Source organism: Vidua macroura, chromosome 6, assembly GCF_024509145.1.
Source record: "Vidua macroura isolate BioBank_ID:100142 chromosome 6, ASM2450914v1, whole genome shotgun sequence".
In the NCBI taxonomy this organism is placed as follows: Eukaryota; Metazoa; Chordata; class Aves; order Passeriformes; family Viduidae; genus Vidua; species Vidua macroura.
The window spans coordinates 58,200,933-58,220,887 of record NC_071576.1 but is presented as its reverse complement, the minus strand read 5'-3'; the positions used below and the strand labels follow the sequence as shown (position 1 = coordinate 58,220,887).

Here is a 19,955-nt window from a genome sequence, read left to right as displayed (position 1 = left end):
CCATCCCCAGTCACCCCTTTGGTTGTGTAGGCTTGGAAAAGGCACCTTCACGATGTGTCTGTTTATGCGTTTTGGTGTGTAATGTGTGCATGTGTTTAATAAACCTCTGTGTGTGCTACCTACAAATATCCCTGCTGTAAATGGGCTTGAGGACCTGGGTCTAAACATGGCCAGCAGGGGCAAATCGGGGCTGGGCCCTCCCTTCCTCCAGTGAAAGCTGGAACCCTCGGAGGGAACGCAGCCGAGCAAAGGTTCTCAGCTCCAGAAACGCGGCACAGAGAAAGCAGGAAGAAACCGAGCAGGACAGCACTCAGGAACAGAGGTCCTGCTTCTGGCTGAGAGCTGGAATTGGGTAGAGATTCTATCTTCCCAAAGTATAATGGGATTGGGCTAGGGGAAAGGGAGGTGCCCCGAGGAGAGAATATTGCTGGGCCTAATTAAACAGGAAGCAATTTATTATTGTTTAACATGTTGCTCAGAGATCTGAGGTTGTACACGCCTAAAAATTAACTTGAGATTCTGGGTAGTCTTGAAAAAGCTGAAGCATTGGCTTCAAAGATCTTCCTTTTGCCTGTCATTTGACTCCCTTACAATACACAATATGAGCATTTAGCATGAGATCTGAATTATCATGCTGGTCCAAACTGATTTCTCTTTGAGTCAAGATGAAAGCAGACTAAGTGGCCTGACTCTGATTAATGACCTCCTGTGTATCCCTCAGATTGCTGCCAGACAAGGGGGGCTAATGGACATAAAACCTTATGCACAGGGAGATTCTATGTGTTCAGCCTGCATCCTGATGGAGATCTTATTCATCTATTGATTTACAGACAGCAAAAGGCACCACTAATGAAAGTATTTTAGGCAAGGTGTTTCACAGGATAGGGATGGGGGGACAGGAGAAACACCTGCTATTCCCAACCTTTAGTAGTGTCACCAATCTTAGGTGATTCTGCCTCTGCAGCTCTTTCCTCTTGCCTCTTTTCATTCTCATCTATTTAGATTCAGGGCAGAATCTCCCCCTATATTTGATCTGTGCCTTAGCACATGGGATTTTAAACTCCTTTTGATCTTGTAGACATTGGGCCAAGGCTGGATTGATGGACCAAGGCCATTGTATGAGGTTCAACAAGGCGAAGTGACAGGTCCTGCCCTTGGGTCGCAGCAACCCCGGGCAGCGCTGCAGGCTGTGGGCAGAGTGGCTGGAAAGCTGCTCAGGGGAACAGGACTTGGGGTGCTGGTCCACAGTGGCTGAACACGAGCCAGAGTGGGCTCAGGTGGCCAAGAAGGCCGAGGGCATCCTGGCTTGTGTCACAAACACTGTGGCCAGCACAGCAAGGACAGTGATTGTCCCCCTGTACTGGGCACTGGTGAGGCCTCACCTCCAGTGCTGTGTCCAGTCCTGTGAGGAGCAGCTGAGGGAGCTGGGGGTCTTTAGCCTGGAGAAAAGAGGCTCAGGGGAGACCTTATTGTTCTCTGCAACTGCTTAAAAGGAGGCTGTGGCCAGGTGGGGATCAGCCTCTTCTCCCAGGTAACAGTGATAGGACCCAGGAAACGGCCTCAAGCTGCTCCAGGAGAGGTTTAGATGGGACATCAGGAAAAATTTCTTCACTGAAAAAGTTGTTAGGCAGTGGAACAGGTTGCTTAGGGAAGTGGTGGAAGCACCATCCCTGGAAGTCAAAATACATGTGGATGTGGCACTGAGGGAAATGGTTTAGTGGTGAACAAGGCAGTGCTGGGTTAACAGGGGTGTCTAATAATACTGGAGGTCTTTTCCCACCGTAATTCCATGATTCTGACTGACTGTATTCTACATTAACCCTGCTTAATTAGCTTTTTCCATTGGCTGTGTCTCTTTCCAGTTTCCACCTCAAAAGATGGTATCAGAGGGTTACTGCAGCACATGTGGGACTGAATTTCCTCTTCCTCTCTGCAGGTAAGGTGTCTGTGGTATTTTGTTCTCTATGGTGAATCCTGTAACTTGGTGAGAAATACCTTATCAGCTGAAAATGTAGAGTAAGATGTGTGTTACCAGGGAGGAACTGAAAGGTAACCTCATGTTTTACCCCTACATTATGTTTGTTTTCTGAAGTTTAAATAAAAATGTGTGTATTGTGCACATGTAGAAAACCATAGTGAAATAGGTGTGCCTTGCTGTAATCCCTTTAAAGATGGCTCTGAAAGTCTTAAAAGTGAATGGAAATTTTTTTTTTTCTTTTTTTTTTTCCTAGGAGAGACTAAACTGCCATTCTGATTCAGCATCTGCTGCTGCTTCCCGTTTCACCTAAAACTACTGAAGTATTTTAAACAAACAAAAAAGACAAATTCCTCAGATGGCTTGAGAATTGCATCATGCTGTTATGTCAAATATACTTAATGCTTTTTACACTCTCCCCCAATGTTTCCTTGAGATGTTTTAAGGCAGGAGCAGTCTATTCAGAAACGAACACACTGATAATAAACCCCAGCATTTGCTTCAGTTTTATTTTCTCCTGAAACATTGCTGTGAAGTGGCAGATATTGGTAACACACTTTGCTGCAAAGTTGCCTTAACGGTCTTCAATTTTTGTTTGCTTCCATTTAGTTTTCCTGTGGAGGATGAAAATGACTGTTCTAGCCAAGGCTGGGAAGATTTTCCCTGGGCTAACAATGAGCAGGGAACTGAAGTGCCGGAATTCTTTCCTTGATGTCAGTTTAACTGACTCAGTGGCATAAAACAAAATTAGTAACGGTTCAAGTGCGTAATCTTTCCTCTGGTTAGAACTTCCCTGACAAATACTTATTATTTGGCTAACAAGGAGTAATTAAGCCTCTGCAAAGAAGACCAAGAGAAAAGTGATTGACCCCTCAAGGCTGAGCCTCAGCAGGGTCTAACTAAAGCTCCTTCCTGAAACTGTGAGTCACTCTGTGAGACCCAGCCAGTTTTCCCTCCCCTCAGTCATGTTTTTAACTGTGGTGAGGAAACAAAATTAGAATAAGCAGAGATTTTAAATGAAGTTGCTGAGCTCTCAGACAACTTTCAGGAAAAGCAGAAGTATGTGAAGTTGCATCAGAACTTGCTTTTGTACCAGGCAAGCAATTTAGAGTTTATGTAGTGCTATCAAGGGTTTCTTGGTTAAGTGTGATTGCTGTTAATTAATGGTTAATGGATTACACGTCAATCTTATATTCAAAGGTTCAGAATGTAAAGTCTTTGATAAGCAAAGATCCAGATTAGCATATCAAAATAGAAGAGTTCCCTAAAATAACTCACGCTTTGGGTGTGGATGCAGTTAGTCCTGTAACTTTGTTAAAGCTATTTTGGGTAAGCATAAAAAACAAAGGTTTCTTTCCACAGTAAGTTTGTCTGAATATGAACTTCACTTTAACTGGTTTTTCTGTTAGTTCAATCCTATAAAAAAACTGAGGATTTAAATATATGGCTATATAAAATCGTGTGCTAGGTTTAGGCACAACTTGTAAGCATCCTCTTGATTAACCTAGCAAGTGCTGGAGCAGCTGAGACTTGTATAAACCACTCATTTTAATGAAACATTTAAGCATGGACTGCTAACCTAGTGACCTGAATGGGACTATTTATATTCTGAGTGGAAAACAAATCCTGCTCTGGCAAAGGATTTTAGCATGTCATTTAAATCAGCAGTAACAGAAGCCAGCAAAAAGAATGAAGAGAAAATGAAAAGCAGCACACAGGGTTTTAGTGGTTTTCTGGAAGTTGTTTTTCTTTCTTTTTTTTTTTTTTGGTTGGTTTTTATATGTGTGGGTGTGGTGGGGTTTCATTGTTTTCTACAATTTGTGGGGCATTTCATTTGGATTTTGTTTTTCCACTCTATTATTTTTACCAAAAATCCAAACTGCCAAAAAAATCACTGAACTCTGTTCAAAGCTGAGATTAAGCCCCTGCCATTAGAAGATCCATGTGTGAACTACATCAATTGCTTTTCTTTAGTGACTTTTCACAGAATCTAGCTGTATTTTAATGCACTTTAGGAAGAGTCTTCTGTGTTCACTGGTGACCTTGTGGGTGCTCAGCTGCCAACTTATCTGCATATATAAAAGTTGTCTCTTTCCTTCTTAAGTGGAATAGCTGTCTTCTAATTGGAGAAATGCTAATGTATTTTAAGATGGCAGATGTTTCTATGGTAATAGTAACAGCTATAATGTTAGCAAATCAGATTAATTAGGAAATTTTATCAAAATAATATTTTATGTCAATCATATAGTTCAGAGAATCCATCTTGAGGAAAGAGCATAAATAATTATTTGTGGATTCCAAAGTCCTGAATAAATTATGGAGCAAAAGGTTAGGAAAAAGGAGGGAAAAAAGGCTGTTAGGGTATGCCCAGTGAATAAGGCAGATTGTGTTTGGCAACTGACCGTGCTACTTGGAGACTATAACATCTCTAAATAATAAAAATATGTGGATGATCTCCATCACATACAGAAAACCAATCTTATGATTTATCACCTATGAGAATTAGAATTACTTCCTGCAGTGGGCTTTGCTGTCTGCTCATCTGCCCTGCTCCTGGCCAGAAGCCTGCTGTACCCGGAGGATCAGTGGTCCATACAAGTTGGGCCTGTGACTCAGCTTGTGCTGAGCTGTGCTGTCTGTCCAGCCTCCAGGCCCACAAGGGACAAATTTCCCTGCCTGATAGTCCCACAGGATTTTTTGGGCAGGTCCTATGCGGTACCTGCAATGACATCCCTGCATGCCCTGCACTTCATCTGAAAATGGCAGCAAAGGGTTTCTGGTGTGAACATGTTTTATGTTTGGCCATAGAAATGATGTACAGAGTTGTCTCCTCGTACAAAAATCCTGGAATAGCCTGAATGACCAAAATGTAAATTTTCCACGGGCAGGATCTGCGTGATGTGCTGCACCTGGTTGATGCTGGACAGCCCAGGGTGCCTGAAGGAATGTAAGGTTATCTACACTGCTCTCTCCATTATAATGTTGGCTGCAATAAATGGTATTTTAAGTGACACTTTAGAATCTGAGTGCCTTTCTTACTGGAATCACAATAAACCAGCAACACCTGGAACAAAACAGTTGTCAAACTGCCAGAACTATTTCACTTTGAGTGCTATTTTTGTTCTGATGATACAATTGACTGAAGACTAAAACTGGGCAAAACCTAATGTTTTTTCCCCTGCTGTTTATGATGTGTCTTGAGTTTGGGATCTTAATGGTTCTGTGTGAAATCCATGAAAATAAAATCTTCAAGTGATCATGGGCTGTGTTCTGTGAATGACAGTCTCAGTGTTTGGAGCAATGTATGTGGGTTACAGAGAGACAGAAAGTGTGAACTTTTCTATAAATTGCAGGAAATAGTGCATGCAGGAGTCCTATTTCTCAGCCTCTGTCAGTCAGTAAGTGTTAGAGAGTTTTGTACCTTCTAAGACCATGCCCATCATCTCTCACTTCTTCTCCCCCATTTTCCTTTTATGCAAAATAAGCTCACAGAGATGCTCTCAGTGCGTGGCTCCTGTTTGGGCCTAGGGCTCCAGTGCCTTTGGGGTTTGGATCCTGGCTGTGTTGCTGACATGATTTATGGTATTTGCTGCTCAGACTGAAATGCTGAAGACATCCATCAAGATGTACAAAAAGGCCATTCCATTTCTCTCCCCAAAGCCAGTCTGAAGAGGTATTTTTGGCTAAGTAGACTGACCAAAACAGCACTTAGCCAAAAAATAGGGGCTCCATACATGGAAAAAAGACCATTGAGATCACAGCACATACATCATAAATAATAATTTGCTTTTCCTACAACATGCAGGAGAAATCATGCATAAATTTATTTTGTTTTAATAAACTCTGTTGATGTCCTTGCACAGCTGCTGCCCTCACCAGAGCTTATTCCCAACCCACAGCATTAAAGAAGACTTAACACAAAAAACCTACCCTAAGCACCCAACAACTCTCAAAAAAGCTTCCAACAACACAACTCCTTCCTCTTGGTCACATTTTGTCTGGCTTCTGCTCTGGAGGTAGCGGAGCAGGAGGTTTTTTTTAGCTCTCTCCCTGCGCTGGCACTGCACTGCGCTCTCTCCAGCTGTGTGCAGCTTTTCTTCCAAGCTGTTTGCGGGGCAGAAAAATTCCAAGAGGAAAGCTGCTCTCCTTACTCTGAGGTACATCCTGCTGGGAACATCGGACCTGAGACTTTCACAAATTCCATTCACAGACTCAACTGTATTCCTGTTCTTCAAAAACCCAAGATTTTCTAGGGGGGAATTATTTGTAAAGACAGAAAAGTATCAGGCTCGCTGATATATTCACGACAGCCTTCATTACCATGTAGTGCCTATTTTATCTATCCGGTAGCACACCGCAATGAGAAGACTTTTCTGAGGTGAAAACCCTGAAGAGCGTTTTAACGGCGCTGAAGAACACTAAAGCGACCAGTGTTAATTTATTCACCCATGTTACGGCGAGCCATCAGGAATAAACTGAAAGGGATAAAATCCTGCACTTGTCCATTTAACCGTGTGCATCTCCTATTAAGAATAAAAGGCAGACCTGCGGTAGGAGAGGAAGCCTGGCAGGCCGGAGAAGGAGGCGCTGAGGCGCAGGGCGCTCCCGGCCGAGCGGCGCTGAGGGGCGCGGGCCGCCCCCGCCGGGCTGGGGCGGGACGCGGCTGCCGGGGCGGCGCCAGCGGGGCCGGGCCGGGCCGCGCCGCCGGGGCCGGCGCAGGCCGGGGCACAGCGGCGGCAGCGGCGGCGGGAGCGGGCCGGCCATGGTGGGGCTAAAGGAGGAGCTGCTCAAGTCCATCTGGCACGCCTTCACCGCCCTCGACCTCGACCGCAGCGGGAAGGTCTCCAAGTCGCAGCTCAAGGCAAGTGAGGGGCGGCCAGCCCGGTGGGGTGCGAGGGGTCGGTCCCCGCCGAGCGCTGACGCCGCGGGCACGGGGCGCGGGCTGGGACCTGCTGCGGCGGCCGCCTCTGGGGGCACACGGGCACTCGCTGTCGGGGCCCTCCTGGGCGCTGTAAATCGCGTTTTCCCCACCGTTCGTCCCACGGCATCGCTGTCCCTGCGGGCCCCGGCCACCTCCGTCCCGCGGGGGGTTGGCGTGGACCTGTCCTGCAGCCCGGGCAGGCTGATTTTCATTCCGCTCCGTCCTCCCCGAGATGTCAGTGCACAAACCCTTGTTGTGCTTCTGGTCCGCTTTCAACCACATGTCCTTGCTACCCTTTCTGGCCAAAAGCTTTTGTGGGGTAGCCACAAGGTCCCATCTATAGGGGTTGGCTGCGTCCAAGTGAAATTCACAGCTTGCCAAGGGGAGAGAGAGGTTCTACAGTGCCCTCTTATTTGGATATAAACAGGAGAATTAGTCAAGAGGCTCCAACTGTGTCATTCTTTCCTTAGCTTATACGCTGAAGTAGTGTTTGTGCTCTTAAAAGAGCTCTCAGGCAGCTCGCTGAATCCAGTCCCATCTTGGCCCTGCTTTATGGGACTGTCTTGGCCTGGGAATAATAGCAGGAATCTGGCTAAATAAATATTTTGAATAAGAACGCAACACCTGTTGACATTCGAGACTGTGGGTCCTTGTGCTCGGTGCTGGGGCTGCCTGGGCCACAGCAATTAGCCGAGGTTTGCGCCTTTTGTGGCATTAACTCCACGAGCGACGGTGGCCGTGCTGTGGGTGCTGTTTCCGAGCGTGCCTGGTCGCTCATGGACTTTATTTTCAGCATTATGTAATGAGGGTCCGGACCTGGCAGAGTGCTGCAAGCAGCCTGTTCCTCTTCTCCTTTTCTTCTGCTGGGGTGATTGGCTGTGAGATAGAGCCCAACTCGGCCAGAAGTGACTGCGGGCAGGATTTGGGCCAGACGCCAGACCTGGCTGTGACCTCGAGCTGAAAATGTGTGCAGGTCCTGGGTTTTTCACAGCGGGTGTCAATGAAAGTCCATGTTTGTGTTCCAGCCTTGCAGGATGAGCTAAAGCAGGTTGCAGAGAAGCTTTTTTTTTTTTTTTTTTGTAATTGTCCTGCTACCTACCACACCTGGTGTGCTCCATGCACTCACCTGAGGGTGTCTGCAGATGTGTCGTCGTGCAGGCCAGTGCAAAACCTCTCGTGGTCTGCAGGTGCTGGCCTGAATGAAATGGCTAAAGAAGCTGCCAGTGTGCTGGTGAGCTGGTACAGTGTCATCAAAAAAAAGCAGGACCTTGTGTGTTTGTGCAGTTCTGTCTGTGACATAAAGGCTCCTGTGGGAAGTGTCAGGTGGAGGATCTGGAAGTGCAGAAAGAAGTCTGAAATGAGGTTGCCACCTTCTCCTGCGGCCACCAAGAATTAGTTTTCAGGAGGGAGTAGAGGGTGTTCTTGCGTAGACTTTTTGTGGCACATGCTGAATGTGGTGTCAAACTGATGCTCCTACTGGGGAGAAAAGGTGTGCAGGGTGGCAATAGCCCCACATGGTTAAAAAAGGGCAGGTAGGACAGCAAAAGAGAAGTTCCTATATGATAGAGATAGGACTGTGTTGTCCTTAGAAGGTATTTCCCAATGAAGTGTTTCCCATCATCATGAGGAAGATAGAGCACTCCTGTAAAATGGAGCGATGATGCTCGGAGACGAACAGGTTAGTAGAGATCTGTGACATTAGAAAAATATGCTTAATAATTGAGTGGAATGGCTGTTTTTAAAACTGATAAAAACCTTTTTGTTTTGTGAGAATGGCAGTGCTGTAACCTGCTGAACTCTTCCCTTCTCAGAAGAGAACCTTCTGGCAATGTGTCTTTGGTTTGTATAATCCAGTATAAGGTGGTGCCATCACATTGCAGGGAAGTTCCTAAGGATAATACGTTTGGTTGTTAAAGGGAGTGATTTTTAGTTACTCTGCCTAGAAGTGACCTTCGATCCTTCCATAAAAATAAATAATTAACTTTAAATACTATGAGAAAAATAAATATATGTGTGCGTGTTCTTGAGGCCCTACTGCAAAGGGTTTGCATCACACATTTGTTTTCAATAGATCTAGAGCAGATGGATGGAGGTGAGTCAGTTTTGTCTGTTTCGTAGTGTGGAGAAACAGCAAGTGCTTGAGGGCAAAAATGGGACTTGCTTGGAATAGTAAGGATGTGATGAGATGTCTGTTATCCATTTGTATCTTTTGTATATGTTCTGAGCTGCTGAGAGAGGAGACAGTCAAATCAGTCCTCTGTGTAATTTTGAATATTGTCTTCTTCCAGTGTGCACTGATTTTTTTGTTTGTTTGTTTGGATTTTTCTACTTTTTTTTTCAACTGGTAGTCTTCAGAAGTTCTACTGTTATGCTGGCTGCAGCTCTTAGTCTTTTTTTTTTCTACATCATCAGAAACATTTGTGTATTCTGTTCTTAAATGACAACTTTAAAACTGGACACAGGAATTGTTTTGCCAGTGTGTTTTTTGGCACGTTCAAACACTGATACAGCTAGGCTCAGGTGTAGGTTCTGTGTACACAGTTACAGCTGCTGCTGTGATTCCAACATGACCTACATACAAATTCCTTCTTTTCCTACACTTACATCCAATTTCATCTTTCTTACAACCTGCAATTTTAAAATTAACTTGTTTTAGAAGTTTCTTAAGGTACCAGCCTTAAATCCGCTTTTCATCTGGATCTTGAAATACTGTAATTTTAAATACAGTTCCACTTGACAGCCAGCAAAACTGCTTGTATAGTGTGTGTGTTTGATTGGATCTTGGAAAAAAATCCAGCAATTAGTTTTTACACGCTCTCTGGAAGCTCTTCCACACGTTGCTTTGTGACTGTCTCTGCTTAGGCAGTGGGTTTATTTTGGTGTTCTTGTTTTACATGCTGCATTGGGGTGTATTTTCTGAGTCTTGGACTCCTGGATGCTGTCTGCAGAATGTGGATGGTAGCCACATGTGAAAATACTGTCTCATTCAGGCCTGTATTATAATTTTGGGTGACCAAAGCTACTTGTCAGGTTTAGAAAATTCATACCGGGCTGTTCTCATATCTGGGGTGTTTTAGGCTTGTTACACCTCTTACATTTGCTTTGCCTTTCCCCTAGATGAGAAGTTGGTGGCTTGTGGGAAGAGGAAGAATGGTGTAATCAGGGGTGAGAGGGGTGGTCTGACCACAGAGGAAGACCTTGAACAATGCAGTGAGGCAGGGGCAGGGGTGGGAGCCTGCGCCGAGTGGGCAGGACCCTGGCCGGACAATCGGCTTTGTGCAGCGGTGCAGGGCAGTAGGAAATTAGTCACTGTGACTCATGGGGACAGGGTCCTGCTCTGGGGCTCAAAGTGTGTGTATTAGGGTAGCCATGAGCAGTGAGGTGTGAGGGAGGGATGCTGTTGTGCCAGGAAAGCCCAGGGAGCCTATAGACTAAAACAGGGAGCTTGAGGAAACGACAGGGCCATGAGGCTGTGCTTGAGAGGAGCAGCTGCCAGTGGATCAGCAGCCTGTTGAACCTTGAGCCAGCCTGTGCCCAGGTGGCCAAGGCAGCCAATGGCATCCTGGCCTGGACCAGCAATGGTGTGGCCAGCAGGAGCAGGGCAGGGATTGTCCCCTGTGCTGGGCACTGGTGATGCCACACCTCGAGTGCCGTGTCCAGTTCTGGGCCTGCCAGTTTAGGGTGGACATTGAGGTGCTGGAGCAGTCCAGAGAAAGGCGACAAAGGTGGTGAAGTGTCTGGAGCACAAGTCCTGTGAGGAGCAGCTGAGGGAGCTGGGGTGTTCAACCTGGAGAAAAGGGGGCTCTGTGGTGACCTTACCACTCCACAACTGCCTGAAGAGAGCTTGTAGTCAGGTGGGGATTGGGCTTTTCTTCCAGGCAGCCAGCAAGAGGGCAAAAGCTTAAGCTGCACCACAGGAGGTTCAGGTTGGACATTAGGAAGAATCTTTTCACAGAGGGGCTGATTAGATATTGGAATGGGCTGCCCAGGGAGGTGATGGAGTCTCAGGAGGTGTTGAAGGAAAGACTGGATGTGACACTCAGTGCCATGGTCTGGTTGACATGGTGTTGTTTGGCCATGGGGTGGACTTGATGATCTCAGAGGTTTTCTTCAGCCTAATGAATTCTGTGATTCTGTTTTGTCAGGGAAGATGTAGAAGAAAGGTGCAGTACATGGAGTATGTTTACAAGGAGCTCTTCCTGAGGGCTGGGAACCCCAGGACAGAAAGGCAATTCCCTTGGCTACTTGGGCAGATGCAGGCTGACACCAGGATGTGACTGGAGGCCAAGGGGGATTGTGCACATAATGAAGGCAAAAGGAAGGGTGAGGTGGATGAAAATGGTGATGAGGGGTGTGCAAGTGCCCAGGGGTGAAAGGAGCAAATGAAGGAACGGGAGCTGATGTGGGTGAAGGGCACAAGTGTCAGGAACCTGGGCTGGTGGAGGCTGGGTTGGAATACACTCATCCAGCTGGGAAAGAGGCTGCTGCAGTAACCCTGACATTAAATAATGAGGTTTCAGATGGGGTATGTGCTACCTGAGAGGATAAGGAAGCTGGACCTGGGGGTGTGATGATGCAGGATATGGTGTACGGTGTACCCTGGATGAAAAGACCTCATGCTTGTGACAAGGGGCTTATGTGATGCTGCTTTTAACACTGGTCATAAAAGAAAAAGGGAAAGTGCTTGTGAGTAGCCTTATTTTGGCTGGCTGTCTGGCTGCTGACATGGATGTTAGGGAGAGATGAGCCAAGAATGTCTTGGAATGAATTCACACGAAGCCACTGAATGGAGCTGTCGGGATCTGGGATGCCAACATTTTAAAATCTGAAAAAGAGACGGGGAGTGGGAAGACCCCCCTGAAAGATGGAAAAAAAATAGAGAAAACTACCAAGAAGCTGACAATAGCTGCTGCAGGATTAGTCTGCCCTGATAATGCTCCCACTGTCACCTGGGCCAAATTTTTGTTAGTGAGCAGTAAGTAGTCTAGCAGATCCTCCCTCTCCCTGTAGAAATGCAGATCACTTTTATGAGACATGGTTAAATGAAACTACTCAGATGATAACAATTCAACACTTGCTTTAAGTTTTGGAAAATGGGAGCTCAAGAGGGGAGCAGCTCTGGCAGAGCAGACCTGAAGGTAAAGCAGCATGAAACAGGGCATAAATAAAGTAAATAAATAAAGTAAATCCAAAGTCTGTGATGACCTTTGGCGTTCAGCTTGCTTGTATTTGTATTTGGAACAGAACACTTCCACTGCTCCCAGGGAAAGATGAGATGCCACCCATCTTTCTTTTCTTAAAAACTTTTCCTTGAAAGTGAAGGAGTTGTTGTACCTGGAGCGCACTGGTGTCATGAACCCCCTGCAGGCTGCCTGTGCTGTCTCAGACCCCAGTTTGGGGACCCCCATGTGCTGCAGCAGAGATGAGTCTCTGGGCTGGGGCAGGAGTTGGCTTTGGCATGAAGGTAAATTGTTAAATGTGGCATCCAGAGCATGATAAATGCGGAAGGAGAAAGCTGCCTAGCAGCCCTGTGGGCACTGGGGGAATAATCCTGACTGGTGCAAAGCTTCCTCATGGTTGATGTAGCTTATGCAAGGCAAGGTGATTCTTTTGTACCCCAATTTGTCTAGTGCTCAGCTACTTGTTGGGGTTTTTTAAAATTATTAATTAACATAGAGTATCTTCTGGTCCAGATAATGTGATTTGAGAGAACAAAACCAAACCAAGTGAGACCTCAGGGCAGAATTTTTCTGGCTTACCCTGCACGTGAAGACTTCAGCCGCGTTCGAGAACGGCAGGGCTTTGGCAGGCACCGAGGAATTTCCTGAGTTATGAAAAGAGAGCACTGGGCACCAGAGAGATTGCAGATAAGGCAGATCTTAGAAAGTCATTGAAAGTGGAATTCCTTCCCGGTAAGTTGGTCACTTGATGTGGAAAGCACCTTGGTTTCTGACAGCCCAAGCACAGCAAGAACACCAAAAAAGGGAGAAGACAAATATGTAGAAAGGACATGATAAGAAAGTATTTTATCAAGACTTTTTAATTTACTTTGGTAGTAAGCTGAAATCAGTCATGCTTTCATAATATTTTTATTAACTGAGTATCTTTTTAGTTATAGTATTAGCAACTCCAGTGTGGTTGGAAACCAGTGATCATCTCTCTCTTTCTCTCAGAAATTCAAGAATCCCTCAGGCTTCTATAAATAACAGAAGCAGCCTTAAATAGCATGAAGCCTTAAAGAAGCACACAAGATAGTACATTCCCCCAACCCCATATGTAAATCACGTGGACTCAAATACTTGATCTGGTTGGAGACAAGGATGGATTGAAGTGAAATACACTGTTGATGGAGAGTGGTGTGAAATGTGATAACTTCTAAATGCTCTTTTGCTGATTTGAGAAGTGCAGCTTTTGTTGCACTATGGCTGATGCTGTTGTTTAACTCTATAAATTTCTAGACTTATTAGCTCTAATGCCTTAGTGTTAGCATACATCTGTGCAAATATGTATTTCTCATGGAAATGTCTCCTTTCCTGAAAGCAAGTTTAACTTTGGAGGTATGTAGAGAGGAATTCTCTGAACTGAATATATATCTCGGACTATCTTTGTAATATTTTCTGCTAACTAGCACTTAGATTCTGCTGTCTCCTTATCATGCATCAGAATAGTATATGAACATTTTCTTTTTTCTTGGGGTAGGTGGGTGGAGGAAAGCCCAGACATTTTAAGTGTGTAGCTTTGGTTTGATTTCCTAGGCTTTGACAACTTCAGACTTTCACTTCTGCTTTTACAACTACTTCATCTTTGACCATCTTTTATGTCTACTCACCTAAATAGACATGCTTATAAGTTTTCTGCACATTTGTTTTTTTTTACTGTTTTCTCTTTGCATAATTTTGGTCTGTTTTTAAAAATTCAATATAAAACCCACAAAATTCAGTTCTCGAATTTAGTTATTGATTAAAAAAAAATAATAGCACTGGCAGCATACCTTTTCAAAAGATGTGATCTGTTTTACCTTTGTGTATTTTTTAGCTGTATTTTTTGCCTTTTTTACATTTTTTTTTCCCACGCAAACCGTGGCAGGGTATGTAATATTAAATCCTTAACCCAGCTCATGTTGGTGGTACATGATCTTCAGAGGCTCAGCTCTGCATCATGCCAAGGGGTGATGTGGGCAGCCTGTTACAGGTCTGACCCAACTCCAGACAGTGAGTGTGGACAGCCAAAGGGAGGGATGGTGCTTTGCTGTTTTTTGGGAAGTTCTGGTGGCACAGGAGTTGCTACTGCCCAGTCTCTGCCTTCATGTTGGTACTGAGGTGTTGGTCTGTGCTTGCAAAGCTCAGCTGAAGAAGTTGAGATGTGTTGGCTAGTTAGTTTTTAGTAATTCAGTACTTCCTTAAAATTAGTCAAGCGTGTAGTCTCTTCTTGAAGATCATTTCTCAAGAACAGACATGAGTGTTAGTGGGTGTCAAGTTCGTGACATACTTCATGCAAATAGCTTTTAAAATAAAAATTTGAGAAGCACACCTAAACCCTTCCTCTTTCTATAGCATTATTTTCCTTTGCCAACTGAAACATGGGGTCAGTGTTGAGAAGCCCAAAAGCAAGCAGATGAGAGAAATCCATAGTTAATGCTTTAATATGAATAGTCTTTTCTTTGTAAACTAAAGCTACATATTGAGTTGTTTTCTTTGTTACTCATTTTCACTAGATATAAATATTTATATTTTCAAAGGCTAGGTGTTTGTGGTTGTTTTGATAACTATCTGACTTCACTCTGCAAATATTATTCTGGTGTTCTTGCATGCCTCTCCTGCTTTTCAGCTGCATGGGGATATATGTACAAAGGGGAGCTTGTGTAGCTGCATTTGTAGCTCTCTAGGGCTGGACCTCTCTGTGCTCACATTGCTTCTGTAACAATCAACTCTCTGAAACCATCAAATCAGAATTTTTCTAGTTGTGTTCTGCAAAACTTTGTGGAGCAGAACTTGTGGGCAAAGTGTCACTTTGCGCATGGTTTGGGAGTCACAGGTCTGCTCTGGAGGGAACACACATGGTTAAGGCTGACAGCAGTGTCACTGGTTTCTCTTCTGTCCTTAGGTCCTTTCTCACAACTTGTGCACAGTGTTAAACGTTCCTCATGATCCAGTGGCCTTGGAAGAGCACTTCAGGGATGATGACGAAGGACCAGTTTCCAATCAGGGCTACATGCCTTATCTAAACAAATTCATCTTGGAAAAGGTAAGTTTTGAATTCTCATGTTCTGTGCTTTCTTGTAAGCTTTTGTTGTTAGAGTGTCTTTGTGGTAACTGGTGCCTGCAGGAGGCTGCTGCTGGTGTGAAAACGCTGGTTGGGAGTGTGTCTGTGGGGTCCTCATGGGGTTCTACTCTGGAGAGTCTGTGCCTAAAAATAGAAGGGTGTGCTGTTCTCTACCTCTTCTCTCCTTGGTTTCTATTTCCTGTTACATCTGGCCCTTGCCTAAGCTGTGTTCATGCTGAACTGTGCTCGTATTAATAAAGCGTAGGCACACAGTTTGTGGGAATTGGGAGTGGGGCTGTGGTTGAGCCTCATCCCCAATGGGTCCAGCTGTGAGCAGCAGGTGAGCAGCACTGACAGCAATGAGCCATGGAGTGCCCAGGGGCACTGAGCAACCACCAAAGGGAACAGAGGGCACACAGGTGCAGTGCATGAACATGAGGGGTATTAAAAGGTTGGGCTGAAGGACAAGAAGGGCAGATGCTTGCAGCCTTATGATATTGTCTGGTGATACTCTGTGTATTGTGGCTGTCTCTGCTGTGACAATAAAGCACAAATTTATCTGAAAGTGTCTGGGAGCCATAGGTTGTCCCACTGTATACTGCAGCTATAACAGAATATTGTCAGAGACTCCTTTGCAAACAGAAAGGGTAAAAATATCTTCACTATTTGTCACAAAGTACTTTAATAAGTAGATCCCTTCAGAGAGTTACAGTGGGTGACATTAGGGCATGTTGTGAAGTTCTGTCTTGCAAGTTCTTTCCTTTCATGTCTGAGTATTCTTCAGTCTTCTGTTGTGCCTTGTTTCAGGAGAAACTCTGGAAAGCCAGCAGGGCTGTCCCCTCCTCTCCCCTCCTCTCCTCTCCATCATGTTCTAAAATAGGTGGTCACTGGGTTGGAAAGTTAAGAAGCCCCAAACAATGATCTTCCTGCTTTTTTTTCTGTCTTCTGTTCATGTACTGGGCTGAACAGCAAAAGCAGCTCACATGATGGTAGAAACATCAGCTTCAACACCACTGATTCCTTGTACACTTGAGGGCCAGCTCCAGAAACCTTCAAACTTTGATGTTGTGGCTGCAGAGATACAGAGCTGTTTGCTCTCTTTTGTTATGTGAAGAAGTCCTGAACTGACGTACTGCCCAGAAGTCCAATGCAGCAATTGCAGATGATGCAAACTCCTCAGCCCCATTTGCTGATTTCTGCTCCTTCCTTTAATAGTGGTGGAAAATGTGATATATATAATGCAGCCTGGCAGCTTATATCTAGCAAAGACTTACCAGCTTCTCTGCCTCTCTAGTCTGTGTTTCTCTCATACCTAAAGAGTATGAGAGACACCCCAAGAGTGTCTTGTTTGATGGTGTGAGAGTTGTTGGCCTTTAATACACGTAAAGGTGCCTCATTATTGTCTTGGTTGTTTGATGCTGAAGAATCCTGCTTTGTCCCTAAGAAGTTGTGATAGCCTTTCTGCTTCATCTTGGCTGTCTGAGATCTTGTGGAGACCAAGCAGTCTTTTTTCCCAAATTCTGGGAAAAAAGAAAAGGCCTTAATTTCTTTTGACCAAAGGATTACAGTGGGAGAGGCTGAACCACAGTGGGTTAATACTCTTTGTAGACAGTAGCAAGCCATTAAGTAAAGAAAACCCAAAAGAGATATGTATGGCTTTTTCAAATATAAAAATGCTTTATTGTTAAAGGACGTTTCTAGGGAGGATAGTTATGGAAATGAAGAGCAAAATTGCATTTAAGTAACATTTTTATCTGAAAATGACAGACCTGGCTATGTAAGTAAGTAGGTGTGAAAGGAAAGAGCATGACTGTGTATAATTTCTTGTTTTGTTTTATTCATATACTGTTCTGGCTTCCAGTGATTGCCTGATATATCCATATCATCAGTTAATCTTAAAAGATGAAAGTGTTAAGGAACAGGATTAAATTATCTGTAACTTCATGTTATTTGAACTTGACTAAATGCTTGTAAACAAGAAAATCAGTTGTTTGGATAGAAGGCTGTCTTTTTGGACAGGAAAAATCTTGTCTGTGACTTCTCTTCTTTTAGAGATGAGTTTACATCAGTGCCAAAAAACAACATGCAGTGGGATGAAGTCACTGATTCATTGCGTGTCTCCTTTGTTTAAAACAAACAAACAAACAAACAAAGCAAACAAGAAACTCCTTCTTTATTTTTCTAAGGCCTAATCTGTTATTTTAGATGGGGTGATTGTAGAAAAATTGCTGTTAGTATAGTCAGGTAAGCAAAACTACTAAAGAAGGAGTGATGCTTTATACCCCAGACACACAGGAAGTTCTCAATTTCCAGTCATGCATTTTACAGCAGATTAATTGATTCAAGCAAGAGCCACTGGCTCAAGAAAGGATTTTTAATCTTAAGATAATTTGATTTAAGACATTCATAAATATTTTATGAATGAGTTCTTAAATTTCTTTTAAAATAGTTGTATAACTGTGACTTAGAATTTTATTGAGAGGACTTTGTAACCTTTGGAAATAACTTATGTTGTACTCTTAAATGCAGTTGTAACATTTTAGTTTTTGGTGCTGACTTACCCTGCAATAAAGCTTCCTTATATAGAACCAAGGAATCATCAAGAAAGGGACAATTGTGAAGAAAGACAAGATAGTTAAGTGAGGTACATTTGCTACAACTAATTTCCTTTATTCACATAGGTAATTTCAATAAATGATTTGAGTAATTAGTATTGTCTGATTGATGATTTCCAGTGTTACTCAGCAGATAGATGTATCTAGAATTTTCTTGCATATGAAACAAAACCTGTCTTGCTCTGTAAATGTCTCTTTCAGGAGGGAGCTGTAATTTGCCAATATAGTGTCCTCATAATTTGTTTTACTTGGTTCCTTAACCATATTTTAGCATGTTCTATTATTTGCAATGTATATCTTTAAATACCAATTGGAAATGTTTCCCTTTCAATGATGGCAGTGGTAGTATTTTACATTCAGAGCAGAGAAGAGTCCTGGTGAGGGGAGACAAAGAAGGACATTGTTCAAACCTCAGGTTATCCCATCTTCCAGGCAACTCCATGAATGCAAGTTACACTACCAATGCTTGTTATGTTTTTGGAACTGTAATTTTGGGGAGCCAGGGCTTGTGTGCTGATGTAATTACTGTCTTGAATAATTCCTAAACAGTGTCTCTGTTCTGGATGACACATGGGCCCCACAAAGTCCATTTCAGAACCAAATCTGGATTCTGAAAAAAGGGCTTACATATCTAAAGTGGGATTGCTGGCACTGTGAGACCTCTTCCCCTGTGGCAAAATGGTTCTGAAACCTCCTGCTCAACTGGTGCATGGTCCTGGTGGCAGGGACGTGCTGCAGGTGACCTGGGCTTCGACAGGAGTGTCTGAGGTGCTGCAGTCCTGCTTTGCTGTGGTAGCAGAACCTGTGCACCACCAGCACATTTCCAAGGTGAAGCTGCTCACTGTCAGGGTGGGAAAAGCACTTTTAGAAAAGAAGTCCTGGTTCATTGGGCAGGGTGGAGAGGACACAGAAAAAGCACGGGCAAGAGTAGTCAAGGAGGGAAATGCTGACCAATAGAATGGAGAAGAAGGAATCCTGATGTCTAGCCCTTTGTCCAGAGGGTGTTTGTCCCTTTAGCTGGTGTTTCATTGGAGATCTGTGTTTCTTGTGCAAACGAGACAGATGCTGAACTTGTGGCTGGAGCAGCTCTGGCTCCTACAGCTGCCACCTCATTCAAAGGGCAGCCTCTTGCATCTCCACTCACGTCGATGGCCTCTGCAAGCATGCAAAATCAATGGTTTTTGTTCACAGTCTCACTCTCTATGCCTGGAGACTGCTCTTGTCATCAGGTTGTTTACTTCTTTCTTTTTTTATCTTTTTCCCCCTCTTTTTCCCCTCCACCCACATCAATTCATTGACTTCCCATGTCTGTCACTGAGTGAGCCAGTGTGGCGTGGTCACTATATTTGACTGCTTACCAGACTGGGTAGGAAATCAGACAGTTTGCATTGGTGTTCTTCAAGTACCCGAAATCTGTGGTTTGGCTTATCATTAAAAAAATCACTGACCATTACTGGTGTCACTACCACAAGAGGTACAAGAACCAGTTTCTTAGATGTGTTTTCCAAAATCTCAAAGGGGCTTCCATTACAGTGCCAAACATGCCTTAATCAGTAACACATTGGTAAAGAAATAGCATTGCTAAATTATGGGGAGATAATAAATAGGTTTAATGTGTAACTTAAACGAGGGTTTAAAAACAAAACAGTAAATTAGAGGTCTTGCCTATATAAATAATTCACAGATCTGTAGATGCAGCTGCTAGATATGATAAAGGATAATGAAAACAAGAGGAATTTTTGTATCAATGAGGTGAAGGTTTGCAAGCCTGAGAAAAAGCAAAGGTTTTAAGGGGATTAGCATTTGAGGAAAAAAAATTACTCCATGTTTATGAATACTCTGCAATAATTAGTTTGAGTAATGTGAAGTAAAAAACATACTAAAGGTCCTTCTCAATTGTTGCTCCAGTATTGCTTTTAGCATATCCACATGTGGATTTGGCTATGCTGGTTTCCAAATTTGCTATATAAAATCTCAGTAAGTCAGTACAGTAGGAGGGCAGCTGGAACTAAGTTGTGGAGATGGTTTGGAAACTGATGTGCTAGAGGAAACACAGAGTGCACTGTAGCCTCCTTTCCATGGAGTCAGAGTGTAATTAACTCAACCAGAAATTGGAGGTTGGATGTCAGTTTTGCTATAAGGAATTCCTTATTTTACCCCATGCAGGAAGTCAGACTAGGTT

General features: G+C 44.0%; 1 protein-coding gene across 1 annotated transcript in view; it reads left to right on the top strand.

Moving 5' to 3' along the window:
- The first annotated feature begins 6,684 nt into the window (after positions 1–6,684).
- SWAP70 (switching B cell complex subunit SWAP70) overlaps positions 6,685–19,955 on the top strand; it is a 35,535-nt gene continuing 22,264 nt past the window's right edge. Inside the window, exons 1-2 of the mRNA XM_053981019.1 lie at positions 6,685–6,836; positions 15,000–15,140. Coding sequence (XP_053836994.1) covers positions 6,738–6,836; positions 15,000–15,140 — 240 coding nt within the window. The 5' untranslated portion in view covers positions 6,685–6,737. The remainder of the gene's footprint in view (positions 6,837–14,999; positions 15,141–19,955) is intronic.